The 19,774-nt window shown below is 44.6% G+C and overlaps 1 protein-coding gene across 5 annotated transcripts in view; it reads right to left on the bottom strand.

Annotated features, from left to right (window-relative positions):
* Positions 1-19,774, bottom strand: part of poli (polymerase (DNA directed) iota) — a 71,423-nt gene that overhangs the window by 17,988 nt on the left and 33,661 nt on the right. For all 5 annotated transcript variants that reach the window (XM_070862044.1, XM_070862041.1, XM_070862061.1 and 2 more), the window contains exons 3-5: positions 18,539-18,703; positions 6,338-6,493; positions 1,126-1,362 (exon numbers count right to left, since the gene is read on the bottom strand). In XM_070862044.1, coding sequence (XP_070718145.1) covers positions 1,126-1,362; positions 6,338-6,493; positions 18,539-18,703 — 558 coding nt within the window. The remainder of the gene's footprint in view (positions 1-1,125; positions 1,363-6,337; positions 6,494-18,538; positions 18,704-19,774) is intronic.

The following is a 19,774-nucleotide window of genomic DNA, read 5'->3' as shown; positions in this document are numbered from 1 at the left end:
GATGCAACGAGACCTGGGTGTCATGGTACATCAGTCATTGAAGGTTGGCATGCAGGTACAGCAGGCGGTTAAGAAAGCAAATGGCATGTTGGCCTTCACAGCGAGGGGATTTGAGTACAAGGGCAGGGAGGTATTACTACAGTTGTACAGGGCCTTGGTGAGGCCACACCTGGAGTATTGTGTACAGTTTTGGTCTCCTAACTTGAGGAACGACATTCTTGTTATTGAGGGAGTGCAGCGAAGGTTCACCAGACTGATTCCCGGGATGGTGGGACTGACCTATCAAGAAAGACTGGATCAACTGGGCTTGTATTCACTGGAGTTCAGAAGAATGAGAGGGGATCTCTTAGAAACGTTTAGACAGGTTAGATGCAGGAAGAATGTTCCCAATATTGGGGAAGTCCAGAACCAGGGGTCACAGTCTAAGGATAAGGGGTAAGCCATTTAGGACCGAGATGAGGAGAAACTTCTTTACCCAGAGAGTGGTGAACCTGTGGAATTCTCTACTACAGGAATTTGTTGAGGCAAATTCACTAAATATATTCAAAAAGGAGTTAGATGTAATCCTTACTACTAGGGGGATCAAGGGGTATGGCGAGAAAGCAGGAATGGGGTACTGAGGTTGCATGTTCAGCCATGAACTCATTGAATGGCGATGCAGGCTCGAAGGGCCGAATGGCCTACTCCTGCACCTATTTTCTATGTTTCTATGAGGAGGCTTGACAAGGTGGATGCAGAGAGGATGTTTCTACTGATAGGGGAGACTAGAACTAGGGGGCATAATTTTAGAATAAGGGGCCGCCCATTTAAAACTGAGATGAGGAGGAATTTCTTCTCTCAGAGGGTTGTAAATCTTTGGAATTTGCTGCCTCAGAGAGCTGTGGAAGCTGGGTCATTGAGTAGATTTAAGACAGAGATAGACATTTTCTTCACCGATAAGAGAATAAGCGGTTATGGGGAGCAGGCAGGGAAGTGGACCTGAGTCCATGATCGGATCAGCCATGATCGTATTGAATGCCGGAGCAGGCTCGAGGGGCCATATGGCCTACTCCTGCTTCTATTTCTTACGTTCTTATGTGAAACATGCACAGAGAATAAGTAAGCAGTACAGTCGGGAATTCTTACCAGGTACTTGTCCGGGATGCATGAGGCTCCCCATGCAATCTTGAATGCTTTCTGGAAGCAATGTTGTTTGTTGGTTGGGTTTGAACGTTCCTGACACCAGCTTCGCCAACAATTTATTGGATGCAATTCCTGCACTACCGGTGAGGCCCACCCTGTTGTATATTGCTGTCCGCATTTCCGCTGCGATTTGGGATCCAAGAGCCAACCGAACGTGTTTTGCATCAGCAGTGTTTAATGCTGTACAGAAATAACTTGATGAGCAGAGCACACACGTCTTTTTTCCCTACTTAGCTGCGTAACGTAGAAGATAATTGTATTATTCACATTCTTTTTAACAGAAAACTCTAAAGGGTTGCAAAATAGTTATTAAGCTTCTCATTGTAAATGAAATGAGGATTTTGTTTTGACTGTTACAGAGACATAGGACTTGAATTATGTTGCCCTGGGGGTCACTTGCAGCCAACTTCTTGCTCACTTGAGGTCCTTTACTCTGGCTTGAAATTACAGTCTATCAACGCTGGGTTGTTGCTGGAGCTTTGACCTTGGAAAAGCCCGCAAGGGATAATGGATGTTGGCAGATATTCAAGGTTCCGATGGAAGAAAAAATATACTGTTGGGAGCAGCAAGAGAGAGAGGAGTAAGGGAGGGGAGAAGCCTCTTTACACATGGCTGACTTAAACATAATGTTTATTTTAAATTCTTTGTTAGCTCAAGAATATACTTGGGAACGGAACTTCAGCACTGAAGATGTGACTATCTCGGCAGGGACAGCAAGAAGCCAGGGCCTAGAGTTGCTACTGGGAGAGAGGGAGTAAAAGGTAGTGTTGAGACAGGATCTACCTGGGGGGATTGGCTGGTGAGTAAAGAGCACAAACAGGCTGAGACCCCACCCCTTTCAGCTTTTAGAAAGATGGAGCTGAGTACTGTATTTACATTTTTTAATTGAAAACAAAAACTCTGGGCCGAAATTGGTGAAGGCCCTCGCCCACCCAAAGGACCGCCGATGGCCGCCAAAGTACTGACGGTAATTTGGGCAGGGTTTTCATTGAAAAGGTCCTTCAAAGGTTAGCAGGCGGCAAAAGAGGGACTTACGCCACCAATCTGAGCGGCAGCTGGCAGGAACTCCCAATCTCGGCGGCAAAGGCGCTTGCCGCCCAAGTACCGCCGAGGATGGAGTCGGGCCCACGGAGGGTCGAAGACCTGAAAAGGAAAAGCATTAAAAAAAAACCATCGGAGGACATTCAGTGGACCCCTTCCAGGTAAGTCCCTGTAAAGAAAAAAATTATAAAAGGTTTACTCACCTTTTTTTCAGTTCTTCATTCTCACCGTAGAGGACAGACCAGCCTCCAGCCAGTGATCCACCCCCGTTCTGGCGCTGAAGCCCACCCACATCAATACGGCATCTTGGTGGGCGGGAGTCCACTTATGCCACTCGGCCGTCCGCTGACGTCAGCGGGTGGTTCCCGGCGGTTCTCCCCTCCTGCCCGCTCCAGCCCAAATCGAAAGTGGCACTGGGCACAACTCAAGGAGCAGTGGGCGGCAAGGCCATCAATTTCGGGCCCTCTGTCTTCTGAGTTTAGAGCAGCAATGGGGGAGAGTGCCAAGTTTTGCCAATTGATGCAAAGACACCATGCATCCCAGAGGTTGCACATTTGAGGGGACAGTAACAGTCAGCTGTAGCCTGAAATGGTCAGGCAGCATGCAACAGTGCTGAACTATGGGACGGTGCTGTAGAGTGACCAGAGAAAAAATCTTCCTTGAAACCACCTCAACGACAGCAAAGGAGGAGGCCAAGTGTTGGGCTGTACAGTCAATTATCAGCAGACTCATGCCTGCAATTATAATTTTCTTCCTCTTCATTCTGGCCTGCCACTCTTAATCCCATGGCAAAGGTGGTTGATGGGTTGAGATGCCTTTTAATGGTCTCTGGATGGTTTTTAAAACTTTTTGTATCCCATCCTTGTGATACATTACAATAGCGATTACTCTTCAAAAGTACTTCATTGGCTGTAAAACGCTTTGGGACATCCTGAGGTTGTGAAAGGTGTTATATAAATGCAAGTCTTTCTTTTACTCCCCTTTAATTGTCCCCAGCCCTTTCAATCTGACTTACATGAAGTTGCCGTCTCCTACCAGTGGTTTCATCCCTCGACCCAGCATAGTTTACATCTGAATTTGTTAAACATTGTAAGGTTAGATATGAAAATTGAGAGCTATTAACACTTGGGATTCTGGTGGGTCTTAAAGCTGGTGGGTCTTAAAGCTTTACAAACCAGAATAAAACTGTTTTATACCTGAAGACAAAAACCCACCACATGGTATTTAATATACTAATGGACACTGGTCACAAAAAGTCACAAAAAGTTTATACAGAGAGGAGCATTATGCCATCTAATGCATATTTTATTCTTCAGCTAAGGTGGAGTACTTTCCATTTCTGGGTACAAAGTTTAATTAATGTTAGATAAACACTGGGTATGTTCGTTCAAACATTAGTTGCTATGCACATTGGAGATCAGAACCCTGGATTTGCTTGTGAATAGGTTAAATACGGGACTGCAAGCATTGTAGCTCCAGCACTTTAGATTGTTTAAGAGTTTTTCTGTTTGAAAGGACTGCCAAGAGATTTGCTTGGTGTAAGTTATATTTGCTTAAAATTATCTTATGCCAAGTATAATACAGTAAGCATGGCGCTAGAGTGTGACACAGGAACTGTGAAGCCAAAATGACAGGAAGTGCATGCAGACAGAGCCTTTCATATATTATATAGATTGATTGCAGTTGGAGGAAAACGAGATTGAATAAATCTTAGGATTGACACATTGAGGAAATATTAATCAGTCCCTTTAATTGTGATGGGTTTATGAGGCAGTAAATGTGCAGTTCCCCAGGCTTCCCCTGTGGTGTTGTGCCCTACAGATCAAGAAGCCATCTGTTCTGAGCTGAGTCAGCTTAGTAAAGAGCATGACAGAACGTGCTACAAGCGGCCTCAGGGTTTCTTGCATTAACGAAGGGCTAAATAATGTTTTAAAAAGTCACAGAGGTCACACGGCTGCTCATTACCCGGTAACTCCTGCTGAAAAATACACATGTTTGGATGTCACATGAGGACAAGATTAAGTAGAGCTGTGATGCCCCCCATGTGGAATAGCTTGCAGATACACATATGAAGAGTGAACTCTTGAATTACTTACCAGAGGGTGGTCAATGTCTGTGGAACTGTAGCCGAGCCTGAGTCAGTGCCTCCAGTAGAGGAGGCACAAAAAAGCGGGAGGGGAAAAAAAAAGAAAGAAAAAAAACTGTGTGGCATCCAGTGAGGCACAAAATAGACTTTACTCAAAATATGTGCTGTACAGCTTTCGTTTCTGTACGGTATTAATTGTGCTCGGTGCAGCAGCAGTGTGGAACATTTATGTCTGGATTTATTACAAACTAAGACGACCAATTCCTAGATTTTACAGTTGAATGATCATGTTATTGCAGTACCTACAACAAAAGCAACTTGCATTTATATAGCACTTTTAACATAGTAAAGTATACCAAGGCATTTTGCAGGAGCACTATCAGACAAAATATCACATAAGGAGATATTAGGACAAAGCTTGGTCAAAGAGGTAGATTTTAAGGAGTGCCAGAAAGAAGAGGAAGAGAGGTAGCAAGGCAGACAGATTTCGGGAGGGAATTCCTGTGCTTAGTGCCTAGGCAACAACAACAACAACAACTTGTATTTATATAGCACCTTTAACGTCGTGAAATGTCCTAAGGCGCTCCACAGGAGTATTATGCGATAAAAACTTGACACCAAGCCACATAAGTAGAAATTAGAGCAGGTGACCAAAAACTTGGTCAAAGAGGTATGTTTTAAGAAGCATCTTGAAGGAGGAGAGAGAGATAGAGAGGCAGAGAAGTTTAGGCAGGGAGTTCCAGAGCTTGGGGCCGAGACAACAGAAGGCATTGCCACCAATGGTTGAGCGATTACAATTGGGGATGCTCAGGAGGGCAGAATTAAAGGAGCGCAGACATCTCGGGGGGGTTGTGGGGCTGGAGGAGATTACAGAGATAGGGAGGGGCAAGGAGGGATTTGAAAATAAGGATGAGAATGTTGAAATCGAGGCGTTGCTTAACCAAAAAACTTGGTGCGAGTTAGGACATGGGCAGCCGAGTTTTGGATCACCTCTAGTTTACGTAGGGTAGAATGTGTTTGGCCAGCCAGGAGTGCATTGGAATGGTCAAGTCTAGAGGTAACAAAGGCATGGATGAGGGCTTCAGCAGCGGATGAGCTGAGGCAGGGGTGGAGACGGGCGATGTTACGAAGATGGAAATAAGTGATCTTAGTTATGCGGATATGTGGTCGAAAGCTCAAATATGACACCAAGGTTGCGAATAGTGTGGTTCAGCCTCAGACAGGAGTTACGGAGAGAGATGGAATCAGTGTCTAGGGAACGGAGTTTGTGGCGGGGACCGAAAACAATGGTTTCGGTGTTCCCAATAATCAATTGGAGAAAATTTCTGCTCATCCAGAACTGGATGCCAGACAAGCAGTCTGACAATTTAGAGACCTTGGAGGGGTCGCGAGAAGAAGTAGAGCTGGGTGTCATCAGCATTGGAAACAGACGCTGTGTTTCTGGATGATGTCGCCAAGAGGCAACATGTAGATGAGAAATAGGAGGGGGCCTAGGATAGCTCCTTGGGGGACACCAGAGGTAACGATGCGGGAGCGGAAGAGAAGCCATTGGAAGTGATTTTCTGGCTACGATTAGATAGATAAGAAGTCTCACCCAGCTGGACGACAGTGAGAGGCATTGGGAAGGATAGAGTAGTCAACCGTGTCAAAGGCTGCAGACAAGTCAAGAAGGACAAGGAGGGACAGTTTGCCTTTGTCACAGTCACAAAGGCTGTCATTTGTGACTTTGATGAGAGCCGTTTTGGTACTGTGGCCGGCGCGGAAACCGGAGTGGAGGGATTCAAACATGGAATTGTGGGAAAGATGGGCACATTCAAGGATTTTGGAGAGGAAAGGGAGGTTGGAGATGGGATGGTTGTTTGCAAGGATGGAGGGATCAAGGGTTGGTTTTTTGAGGAGAGGTGTGATGATGGCAGATTTGAGGGAGAGGGGGATAGTACCTGAGGAGAGAGAACCGTTAACAATGACAGCTGAAGGCATAGCTGCCAATGGCTAGGGAACGGAATTTGTGGCGGAATTTGTACCTACCCCGGTTACCATACACATGATCAATTACAGATAAGTCTGCAGGGACACCACCACTTCCAATCTGTTGCAGTCTCTTCTCCACCAGTTTAGTTATGTCGACAAAATTCTCATCGAATCCAAGTCTTTCCACTAGCGGACTGAATCCCTCCAGTAATTCTAGAAACAAAGCCAAGACAGCACAGAGACAATTACTTCCTGGATAATTATTGTGGGATACCCAATGCACATTATGTACCATGACATTTATCTGTATTTGTAGGAGTGCCTTCCAGGCCTTGTGACATTATGTAGCTTGGAAAAATCAGCCAGGTAGAAAGGTGACATGCGCTTTAATATTCACACATTTTAATTTCAATCTGAGAATACTTTAATTTAGCTACAACTCATGCCACTTTTTCTGTCTTTCCACATTTCTCCCTTCTTCTCTTGAAGGGGCTGATTGATGCTGAGGTACTGTTCCAAAGCCATTAGCTGCCGAAGGGCACTGCGTCTGAGTGGCCATTCTTCAACGTGACTCGACACAGTGAATCTCGCCGGGTTATTTGGTGGTGGAAGGAAACCCAGCCATTCCCAGTTCTGTCCTTGTGTGGTGCTCATATTTGCATATTTTTCAGCAGGAGTCCTTGGATAGCTATCGGATGGAAACACTAATTGATTTTTTTCCACTGCATAGCCCAATGCGTCATAGGCCAATTGTAATCTCGCAACTGCGGCTCCATCTGGGATTAGCTCATTTAGTGACACCAGGATTAATCCTGGAACCTTATTCAGACTATTTTTATCTCCCTCCTGACTTTTCTCATTAATGTGGCAATGACATATGCATTCAAGAAGCTAGGTAGCCATTATAGGTTAACAATTCTTTCTTGCGGCTCTTTCCGGTTACATTTAACTTGAGGTTTATTAATTTGTAATCATGTACCATTAGTTCGCTACTCCTGGTTCAAGAAACTGAATTCACTCTTTGCATATTCTTTACATGTTTTTGTTTTATATGCTCTTTCTACCCCTTACATCATAATGGGTTGAAATCAATGCTAATCACATTGACTCCAGCTCAAACTCATTCCTTCTGGGATCTCAAAACTGTGAAATTCTTTAACTTCTTTAGTTTTCCCTTCCTTCTACAATCCAATGTCTTTTAAAACCCAAACTCGGTGTCATTAATCACTTATTCTTGATTTATCTAGTTTTCTATCATTGATTTTCATCGTCAGTAGCATTCTGCACTTGACCTTCACCTAGTTGTCTCAGTAATAATTCCATTTACCAGAGCCTGGACTTAGATTCTTACAGATCCATTTACACACCTTAATGTTCCATTTGTATTAGCAATTGCCACTATACCTAGGGCAAGTGATTTGTTATGACATGAGGTCCCGCAACAATTTCCCTGATTTCCAGCACTTACCTCATGAAGCATGATTTTCTTCCTGAGTAACACAATTTTCTGAAGAAGCCCCGCAGCCAGTGAAAATGCCGGTTGCAGGCTCTGGCCGATCTCTGACTGGCTCATGATTCACGTTCTTTGTGCCACATTCCCACCCACTCATGCCATGCCCATGATCTCCAAGTCTAGCCATTGAATTGCACCAGATTAGTTGTAAACAGGAACATTGGAATCTAGGGTGCTAGCATTTCATAGGCCATGGATGAGCGAACACGGTGGATTACACTTTGAACCATGGGCACTCTCCAGAAGTAAGCTAAACAAAAGTAGCAACCATCCTTGCAATTGTAGTAACTTTCTAGCGGGTAAGAGTTTGCTGTAATGCAATAAGTACATGATTTATGTATGAGCATACACAATGCCTGCCTGGGGTTGATACAAATAATTAGTACAGTCTGCATGTAAAAAATATAATTTGATACATTCTTGTTATTATCAACCTATTGAAAATAATCAATAATATTCCTCATCTCGTGAAATGTATCCCAGTAGTGTTAAAGTACAGAGAGAAATATTAAATAAAATATATTCTTACTGAAATATAATGTTGCAGGTCTTTGGTAAACGTTTTGGACTGCAGTAGATGTCAACATGCACCCACGTGAATTAATTCCAAGATAAAACCTCATTAAACTCCTTTCTGTAGATAGGAAATTTCTCACACATGTTCATGTGAGACCTCAATTTTCTCCACAACTACCCTGTGATTTTCAATTTATTTTGCTGTGCCAAATCACTTGGCCCAACTGTATTAAATGCTGAATCAACCATCATACCAAAAGCTTTCCTCTGCTGCATATTATTTAAAGTTGAGTCCTGTATTTTGTTATCATAATACCAGTTTGCAGCACAACTGTATATTACAATTCTCAGTACTTATGCCACTTGTGATTATCTTTTCAGTTTCTTACTCGCAGTGCATTCATCTGCTTGGAATATCTTTGTGTTATTGGCAAACCTAAACATTCTGCTTAAATTACATCAAGGCTGCTTTCTTCAAACCTACACCTCCTCCCCTACCTCTCCCACCGCCACCAAAGTGGTAATCGATGCCTTCGTCACCTGTAGGTTCAACTGCTCTAATGCTCTCCTAACAGCCTCAAGCTTCAATTCATTCAAAACGCCTGAATCCTCGTCGGTACAAAGTTCTGCATTCCCATCAGTCTCATTCTCTCCAAGCTCCACAGCTTCCTGTGTTCTAGAGTGTTAGCATCAAAATTCTTGTCCTCGCTTTCAAATTACTCCATGGCTTGGCTCCACCCTCCATCCGCAATCCACAAACGCTTTAAATACTGTTATGTATGTAAACATTACCAGTGTGTAAGACTTGCCACCAGGGGACGCACCTGTGGGCGATCCACGGGTCACCTGCACACCCTGGGCAAGCGGGTATAAAAGGCAGTCTACCATGCTGCTTCCTCACTCTGGAGTTACATTAAAGAGACCAAGGTCACAACAGTTTGAGCTTACAATATACAGTCTTGTGGAGTTATTCTGAACATAACAATTGGCGACGAGTAACAGATCACAAACTTTCACGCAGTTATGGCTGCCATTGATATTCTTGAGAAATTTGTTGAGGGTGATGATTGGGACGCCTTCGTTGAGCGTCTTGACCAGTATTCCGTGGCCAACGAGCTGGAAAAGGAAGAAACCGCAGTCAAGTGCAGGGCAATTCTCCTCACCGTTTGCATATATGGCCTCATCAAAAATCTGCTAGCACCGACGAAGCCAACAGAGAAGACATATGAAAAGTTGTGCACGTTGGTTCGGGAACACCTCAAGCCGAAGGAGAGCATCTTGATGGCCAGGTATCACTTTTATACACACCACTGCTCCGAGGGCCAGGACATGGCGAGCTATGTCGCCGACCTCAGATGCCTTGCAGGACCATGCGTATTGGCTGGATTTTTGGGGGAAGTGTTGTGGGACTTTTTTGTGCTTGGAATAGGCCATGAGGTCATTCTTCGCAAACTGCTGTCTGCTGAATCCCTAGATCTGAGCAAGGCCATCACGATAGCCCAAGCTTTTATGTCCACGAACGATAACACTAAACAGATATTACTGCAGCATCGAATCTCACCAGCAAGTACTGTGCATAAAATAACACCTTCAGCAGGCAAAACTGTACATGGTAGGGCCTACACGCCCGCAGAGGTGAGACCCACGATGACTCAGAGTCCGCCGTGGGGCGTGAATGTGAATCAATTAGCACCATGTTGGCGCTGCGGGGGTAATCATCGAGCCCATCAATGTCGATTCAAACACTACGTGTGCAAGGGCTGTGGAACAATGGGGCACCTCCAGAAAATGTGCAGACATGCTGCGACTCACTACGTGGCAGAGTCGGCAGAAGATGACCGATCCGGCGCGGATCACACTGAATGAGTAAGAGAGGCAACTCAACCCGAGGCTGAAGAGGAAGTGTATGAGGTACACACCTTCACCACCAAAAGCCCTCCGATAATGTTAAAAGTCAAATTAAACAGCATTCCAGTCAGTCAATTATGAGCCAGAAGGCTTTTGAGAAACTGTGGGGCAACAAGGCACAAAGGCCAAAACTAAGCCCGATCCACATCAAGCTGCGCACTTACACCAAAGAGCTTATACCAGTCATTGGCAGTGCGGCAGTGAAGGTATCATACAATGGAGCTGTGTATGATTTACCACTTTGGATTGTACCAGGCGATGGCCCAACGCTGTTTGGCAGAAGCTGGCTAGGAAAGATCCGATGGAACTGAGACGACATCAAAGCACTGTCTTCGGAGGATGATGCCTCGTGCACCCAAGTGCTAACAAATTCCCGTCGTTTTTCGAGCCAAGCATCGGCAACTTCACAGAAGCCAAATCCATCTCGTCCCTGATGTATGACCCATTTATCACAAGGCCTGAGCGGTTCCATACATGATGCGAGAGAAAGTCAAGATCAAGCTGGACAGACTTCAACAAGAGGGGATCATATCGCCAGTCGAGTTCAACGAGCGGGCCAGTCCAATTTTCCCGGTGTTGAAAAGCGACAGGACTGTCAGAATCTGTGGGGACTACAAGTTAACGATCAACCGAGTCTCGTTACAGGACCAGTACCCACTACCCAAAGCGGATGACCTGTTTGCAATGCTAGCAGGGGGTGTAAGTTGTTCACCAAGCTGGATCTAACCTCTGCTTACATGACACAGGAGCTGGCTGAACCTTCGAAAAAATTGACGTGCATCAACACGCACAGTGGACTGTTCATACACCACAGATGCCCCTTTGCGATTCGCTCGGCTGCGGCCATCTTCCAGAGGAACATGGAGAGTCTGCTGAAGTCGGTTCCGCGTACTGTGGTGTTTCAAGACGACATCTTCATCACTGGCCGCAACACCACCGAACATTTGCAAAACCTGGAAGAGGTTCTCAAGCGACTGGACAAAGTGGGACTCAGGCTGAAACGCTCCAAGTGTGTTTTCCTGGCGCCAGAGGTCGAAATTCTAGGGAGAAAGATTGCAGCGGACGGCAACAGACCCACGGACTCCAAGACGGAGGCCATCAAGAATGCACCCAGACCACAGAATGTGACGGAGCTGCGTTCGTTCCTGGGACTCCTCAACTATTTTGGTAACTTTCTACCGGGGTTGAGCACTTTGCTGGAACCATTGCATTTATTGCTACGCAAGGGCGACGACTGGGTTTGGAGTAAATCTCAAGAGACAGCCTTTAACAAGGCCAGAAACCTGCTATGTTCGAACAAGTATTGTATGACCCGTGTAAACGTTTAGTACTAGCTTGTGATGCATCTTTGTACGGGGTCGGTTGTGTGTTACAGCAAGCTAATGGGTCAGGCAAACTGCAACCGGTTGCATATGCGTCCAGAAGTTTATCTAAGGCTGAAAGAGCCTACAGTATGGTTGAGAAAGAAGCATTAGCATGTCTATACGGGGTGAAGAAAATGCACCAATTGGACTCTGGTTCGAGCTCGAAACCGACCACAAGCCGTTCATTTCGCTGTTCTCAGAAAGCAATGGTATTAACATCAATGCTTCATCCCGCATCCAAAGATGGGCACTAACGTTATCTGCGTATGATTATGTAATCCGCCACAGACCAGGCACTGTGCGGATGCCCTCAGTCGCCCAAACCGGGATGGAAATGGTGCAACCCGCAGACTTGCTTCTTGTAATGGATGCTTTTGAGAGCGAGGGGTCACCCGTCACGGCTCGCCAGATCAGGACCTGGACTAGCCAGGACCCTGCACTATCACTGGTTAAAAGCTGTGTCCTCAATGGGAGCTGGTTGGCGGTTCCAGGGGAAATGCAAGAAGAAATTAAGCCGTTCCACTGACGCAAGGATGAAATGTGCATCCATTCGGATGACCTCCTATGGGGGAATCGTGTAATTTTGCCCAAAAAAGGCAGGGAAACATTTATACGTGACCTTCACAGTACCCACCCAGGCACAGTCAAGATTAAGGCTATCACCAGGTCGCACATTTGGTGGCCCGGCATTGACTAGGAATTGGAGTCATGCGTACACCAATGTAACACTTGCTCACAGTTGAGCAATGCACCAAGGGAGGCCCCACTGAGTCTGTGATCACGGCCCTCCAAACCGTGGTCTTCGTAGATTTCGCTGGCCCCTTTCTAGGAAAGATGTTCCTAGTAGCAGTGGACGCTTACTCTGAATGGATTGAATGTATAATAATGTCACCATGTACGTCCACTGCACCATTGAAAGCCTCCGGGCCATGTTCGACACCCATGGTTTGCCCGACGTCCTTATTAGTGACAATGGTCCATGCTTCACCAGCTCGGAGTTCAACGAGTTCATGACCTGCAATGTCATCAAGCATGTCAGGTCTGCGCCGTTTAAGCCCGCATCCAATGGTCAAGCAGAACGGGCAATCCAAACTATCAAGCAGAGCTTGAAACGCATGACGGACGGTTCCCTGCAGACCCGGTTATCTCGGATTCTGCTCAGCTACCGCACGCGACCCCACTCGCTTACTGGGGTTCCCCTTGCAGAATTGCTAATGAAGAGAGCACTCAAAACCAGGCTCTCCTTAGTCCACCCGGATCTCAATGATCATGTAGAAACCCGGCGTCACCGGCATAACATGTACCACGATCGCGCAGCTGTATCGCGTGACATTGAGGTTAATGACCCTGTGTTTGTTCTTAATTACGGTCGTGGTCCCAAATGGGTTGCTGGCACCATGTTAGCCAAGGAGGGAATAGAGTGTTTGTTGTCAAACTTTTGAATAGACAAATGTGCAGAAAGCACTTGGATCAGACCAAACTGCGGTTCACTGACAACCAAGAACAGTTTGAAGAGGACATTGCCATCAATGATCCACTCACACACACCCAACCAGCAATCGACCTCGTGGTCAACCACGAGGATGAACCCACCATGCCCGACAGTCCAATCAGACCAGCCACACCGCAGTGCAGCAATGATCCGACCGACTCACCCATGCCAGGACTTCAACTCAGGCAATCAACCTGGGAATGCAGAATCCCAGATTGTCTCAACTTGTAAATAACTTGTATCTAAGACTTTGGGGGGGGGGGGGGGGAGGGGGAACACTGATGTTATGTATGTAAACATTACCAATGTGTAAGAATTGCCACCAGGGGGCGTACCTGTGGGAGACCCAAGGGTCACCTGCACACCCTGGGCAAGCAGGAATAAAAGGCAGTCTACATGCTGCTTCCTCACTCTGGAGTTACATTAAATAGACCAAGTTCACAACAGTTTGAGCTTACAATATACAGTCTTGTGGCGTTATTCTGAACAGAACACATACCCACTCGCAGCCTTTGCTGCTCTAACATTGTCGTTTACCTTTTCCCATGTTCCACCTGCTCCCCAATTGAAGTTTTTTTTATTTGTTCATAGGACGTGGGCTTCGCTGGCAAGGCCAGCATTTATTGCCCATCCCTAATTGCCCTTGAGATGGTGGTGAGCCACCATTTCAGAGGGTAGATAAGAGTCAACCACATTGCTGTGGGTCTGGAATCACATATAGGTCAGACTGGGAAAGGATGGCAGATTTCCAGAGAGATTTTTACGACAATCTGGTAGTTTCATGGTCACCATTATTGATACTAGCATTTTAATTTCAGGTTTATTTAATTAACTGAATTTAAGTTCCGCAGCTGCCGTGGTTGCTTGTTTAACCATTATGCGCCTGTCCTCTACACATGAACCATCATGAAAATGTGCAGTTGCTTCTCATTTTGTACCAGTGCTCCTTGGCCTCTTTAGCTTGCAAAGAGGCCAAGTTAGTGCAGCAACGGCCAACACATATTGTGGAAGCATTTCAAATCGAAGCAGTTCTTCTATTTAAATAGGGTTCAATTATGGCAAGACAATGAAGATCAATGCACAACTTGTATTTCTATAGCCTGCAAGATGTTTCACAATAGGAGGACAAAACAGTGAATGCTGAGCAGGAGGAGAAAAGAGTAAAACGGAGGGAGTCGGCCGGGGGTGGGGGCGAAGGAACCAAAGTCATTAGTTCAATCATCCAACAATGTTTTGCTATGAGGGCGAGCAGAATTTTTGGTGCAGAGATTTCAGAGAATCATAGAATTTCACTGCACAGAAGGAGGACATTCAGCCCATCGTGCCTGTGCCGGCTCTTTGAAAGTGCTATCCACACCCCAGCTTTTTCCCCATAACCCTGCAAATTGGTCCTCTTCAAGACATGTCCTTTTGAAAATTCTTATGGAATCTGATTCCTCCACTCTTTAAGGTAGTGCGTTCCAGATCTTAACAACACTCTGAGAAAAAAATTCTCCTCATTTCCCTTCTCGATCTTTTGCCAATTCTTTTAAGTCTATGACCTCTGGTTACCAATGTTATGCTCATAATAAAGTAATGTAACTGAGTACTACAGACATGAGTAAGTGTGACAACTTCTTTATTCAAACTCCAGAGTATTGGGTGGCCTGCTTATATACAGTACTCCCGAGGGATGCTGAGATCCCTTGGGACTCCAACAGGTATGCCCTCTGGTGGCGGTATGATACAGGTTATCTAGGGTTGCATACATAACAACCAATCCACTACTCGAGGGCAAACGCAAAATACTGTGGATTGTGGAAATCTGAAATAAAAACAGAAAATGCACCAAGTACTCAGTAGGTCAGGCAGCATCTGTAGAGAGAGGAACAGAGTTACTGTTTCCAAAACTTTTACTCTGGTTCTCTCTCTGCCTGACTGGCTAAGTATTACAGCATTTTCTGTTTTTATTTCACTTACCAGAGGAAACAGTTTCTCCCTGCTTACACTATCAAAATCCATCATAATTTTGAATACCTCTATTAAGTCTACCCTTAACTTTCTCTGTTCTAAGGAGATCCCAGCATCTCCAATCTCTCTACATAACTGAAGTCCCTCATCCCTGGTAAACCTCCAAGGTCTTGATATCCTTCCTAAAGTGTGGTGCCCAGAATTGTACACAATACTCCAGCTGAGGCTAATGTTTAGCATGACTTCCTTGCTTTTGTATTTAATGCCCCTATTTACAAAGCCAAGTATCCCATACACTTGTGTTTATCCGCCTTATCATCTTTAAAGATTTGCGAATATGCATCCCCAGGTCCTTCTGCTCTTGCACCCATCAAAATAGTACCATTTAGATTGTACTGCTTCTCCATGTTATTTCTTCCAACGTGCATCACTTCACACTTCTCCGCATTAAATTGCATCTGCCATGTATCTGCCCATTTCACCAGTCTGTCTAGGTCCTCCTGAAATATGCTACTAACCTGCTCACTATTTACTATATTGCCAAGGTTTGTATAATCCGCCATCTTTGAAATTGTGTTCCTATACCCAAGTCCAGGTCATTTATATATAACAAGAAAAGCAATGATCCTAATATCGACCCCTGGGGGGGGACCCCACTGCATACTTCTCTCCAGTTAGAAAAACATTAGTTCATCACTACTCTCTGCCTCCTACCTTTATCAAATGCCTTTTGAAAGTCCGTATATACACCATTTATCTCTCTGTTACTTCATCAAAGAATTCAATCCGGTTAGTCAAACACGATTTGCCTTTAACATCATCATCATCATGTTGCTGGCCGTTCCGTATTAATGCATGCTTCTCCGAGTGGGAATTAATTTTGTCCTTGACAATGGTCTTTAGTAATTTCCCACCACTGATGTTAGACTGACTAGCCTGTAGTAACCAGGTTAATCCCTCAACCATTTTTGAACAGATTTATGCTGCACAACAGTATCTTACAATCCATCAAACAGCAGATATTTTTGTCATTCTGTGTAGGAGAGACTCTACTGATTAAGTGCACAGCGTGTCAAACAAACCGAAATTACTGATTTTCTTTCTGTTGCAATATGAAAAGCTAAATGTGCGTTTTCTCACTTCAACAGTTCCTTTCTTGTTGGGTGAAACAGTTCTTTGCAGTGCAATGTTTATTGAATGCTGACAATAGGCAGTTTGAGGCCAGTCATAAGCGATCAATATTCCTTCCACCTGTGTTTTTCAACCATGTTCAGCACTGTTGACAGGAGCATAGGAAGCTTTTGAGCACTTCACATTTTTAACCTTACATGAACCTCACAAACATTTACCACCATTAAACGTTTTCAGTACTCAAGGTACATCTGCAGCTTGTGTAATGCTGGATAATGTACATAATGTACCAAACTTATCAAGGAGAACTGTCACTAACATTACCAAATTCAGCAGCAAAGTTTACGGTAAATGAGGCAGCAATGTCAAGATCGACCTCGATTTTCCACAGGCTCCTCCAGTTGATAATGTGGGATGAACAATGAAAAATGCTTCTTTCAACATTACCAGCCACCATTTTATGGTCACTGATGGGCAGAGTAATGAGTCCACCCATACATCCATCTGTACAGATTCCCCAGCTATCGTGGGGGAGGTGGGGGGGGGGGGGGGTGGTTAGCGGGGAAGGTCCTGGAACTGTCTTAATTGTATCAATCAGCAACTGATCTGTGTTAATTATATCAACTGATAGCCGTGTCTAGTGCCAGAAGGTGGATCCAAATATGGCAACAACAACAGCAACTTGTATTTATATAGCGCCTTTAACATAGTGAAACGTCCCAAGGCGCTTCACAGGATTATTATAAGACAAAAAAAATTGACACAGAGTCACATAAGGAGAAATTAGGGCAGAAGACCAAAAGCTTGGTCAAAGAGGTAGGTTTTAAGGAGTGTCTTGAAGGAGGAAAGAGAGGTAGAGAGACGGAGAGGTTTAGGCAGGGAGTTCCAGAGATTGGGGCCTGGATCTTAGTTATGCTGCGGATATGTGGTTGAAAGCTCTTTCAGGATCAAATATGACACCAAGGTCACGAACAGTCCGGTTCAACCTTAGACAGAAGTTGGGGAGAGGGATGGAGTCAGTGACTAGGGAACGGATGGCTTCGGTCTTCACAATATTCAATTGGCAAGATACACATCTCACTGGAAAGTATAAAAGAAAGATATTGCAAACTGGAAAAGAGAACGAAAGGCCACTGTAGTGGAATACCTAACCACCGAGTGCTGAGTACTATCGACGAGCAACACAAAGAAGAAGAGGACGAAGACGCACCAAGATAAGTCACTCTGGTTCCTCCAGGACAATGGCTTGATCACCTCACGTGCTGAACAAAGAAAATAGGTGCAGGAGTAGGCCATTCGGCCCTTCGAGCCTGCACCACCATTCAATAAGATCATGGCTGATCATTCACCTCAGTACCTCTTTCCTGCTTTCTCTCCATACCCCTTGATCCCTTTAGACGTAAGGGCCATATCTAACTTTCTCTTGAATATATCCAATGAACAACTCTCTGCGGTAGGGAATTCCACAGGTTAACAACTCTCTGTAAAGAAGTTTCTTCTCATCTCAGTCCTAAATGGCTTACCCCTTATCCTTAGACTGTGTCCCCTGGTTCTGGACTTCCCCAATATCGGGAACATTCTTCCTGCATCTAACCTGTCCAGTCCCGTCAGAATTTTATATGTTTCTATGAGAGCCCCTCTCACCCTTCTAAACTCCAGTGAATACAGGCCCATTTGATCCAGTCTCTCCTCATATGTCAGTCCTGCCCTGCTCCATAAGTATTGCTTTTAACTGCTTATTTTGTAGAATGGCAGACGATAAACTGGCTCAATTAATATCAGCATTTGATTAATATCAGTCTCTATTATTGTCTCAGCCTGGGGTCCAACAAATCAAACTTTTGACATCCCTACAATTTGATCCCCAGGATTTGATGATTTAAGACAAAGAAAAAAGACTTGTATTTATATAGCGCCTTTCACGACCAAAGCACTGTACAGGCAATTAAGTACTTTTTGAATTTTAGTGACTGTTATAATGTAGGAAAGCAGAAGGGCACTCCAATTGGTCTCAATATCACTGAACTTGGAAAGAGAAACAAAATGAGCCAGGATTCCTGTTCTTGGTTACTATCCAGTGATACCAGCTGTGAAGTGCACATGTGTACCTGTCAGTTGAGCACAGGAGAAGGCTCAGCTTTAATGCCCTTTGTGGTTCAGTAATCTGCCTGAGCTCAAACATGAAAATTGTGACTTGAGTGAGATACCAGAGGGCTGTTGGTGCCTGTGAAACTGTACATGAGTCTCAGTCTTCAGGAGACGGAAAAAGATTGAAAATGGAGCGGAGGAAAGAAATAAGACTTGTAAGCATATACAATAGGAAGGGAAAAACAAAAATGAAATATTAAAAATCTATGATTAATTGAAACAGAGGCTCCAGGTACCTGTGATTTTGTAGGATATTTCTCTGTAGGGTGTCAAATCTTCTCCACAGACAAGAATCACATGTGGGCACTTTTCTTTAGCTTCGCTGACAGACATTATTTTACTAACCCCATACTTTCTGGCTTCATAATTACAAGTGACCACCAGATGCTTTTGATGAACGGCTAAAAGAAAAAAAATATATAGATGGCATTATTAAGGAATCAGGGTAGAAATTCTTATTTCTAAACAATCCTTCTGACTGAGCTTGCATAGCAGTTTCTGTCAGAAGTTCATGATTTACATACATTTTCCATTGTGCGTAAGCCATCACTTGCATGGAAGGGCAGCCTGAGGAAAGATTTGGACTGCTGAGAAGAAATTAAAGGGCTGCATTATTGACAGCAAGATAAGGGAAGAGGTTTAGAACCGCAATATACCTGCATAATGCAGGCCTCACATCCCGCACACCCAGATTCACAGTTGCTGTGCTTGAAGTCATGCTTACATAGGATATACGACACAGAAACAGGCCATTCGGCCCAAGCAGTCCATGCCGGAATTTATGCTCCATTCGAGCCTCCTCCCGTCTTTCCTCATCTAAATTTATCAGCATAACCCTCTATTCCTTTCTCCCTCATATGCTTGTCTAGCCTCCCCTTAACTGCATCTATACTATTCGCTTCAACCACTTTCTGTGGTAGCGAGTTCCACATTCTCACTGAATGAAGTGAGGCAAAAGAGGGCTCCACTCTTTGTCACTGAATAACAAATTCCTCTGCAAACAGTAGCCTAACAATGCTGCCAGAAATACTCAGACGACCTGGCTGCAAATAGAACTGTAGGCGTTTACACCTGATCGATGTTGGCTCTTTGCTAGAGCAAACCAAGACTAATTACACTGTCCATAGCCCTGCATCTTTCTCTGCTTCACATGCAGTTTTCCTTTAAGAAATGCAGCAGGCTATGCCTCAATCACTCACTGTGGCAAAACATTCCATGCTCTAACAACCCTCTACATAAAGAAATCTATCGTACCCACTCTCACTTTGTGAAAACGTTAAATTGATGACCCCATTCACTGAATCCCAAACCAGAGGAAATAGTATTTTCCTATTCACTCCATCAAAACCCTTCAAAAATGTTAAACTCTTTATTACATTTCTTCTTAGCCCCATGGCCATTATAATGCCCCTGTTTTCTTTGTTCAGTTGAGGCGCCTGCCTAATTCAGGTGGAAGCCTCATGATTGCGTGA

Source organism: Pristiophorus japonicus, chromosome 2 (genome assembly GCF_044704955.1).
Source record: "Pristiophorus japonicus isolate sPriJap1 chromosome 2, sPriJap1.hap1, whole genome shotgun sequence".
NCBI classification, from domain to species: domain Eukaryota; kingdom Metazoa; phylum Chordata; class Chondrichthyes; family Pristiophoridae; genus Pristiophorus; species Pristiophorus japonicus.
The sequence above is the reverse complement of the archived record's forward strand: the minus strand, read 5'-3'. Positions and strand labels throughout refer to the sequence as shown.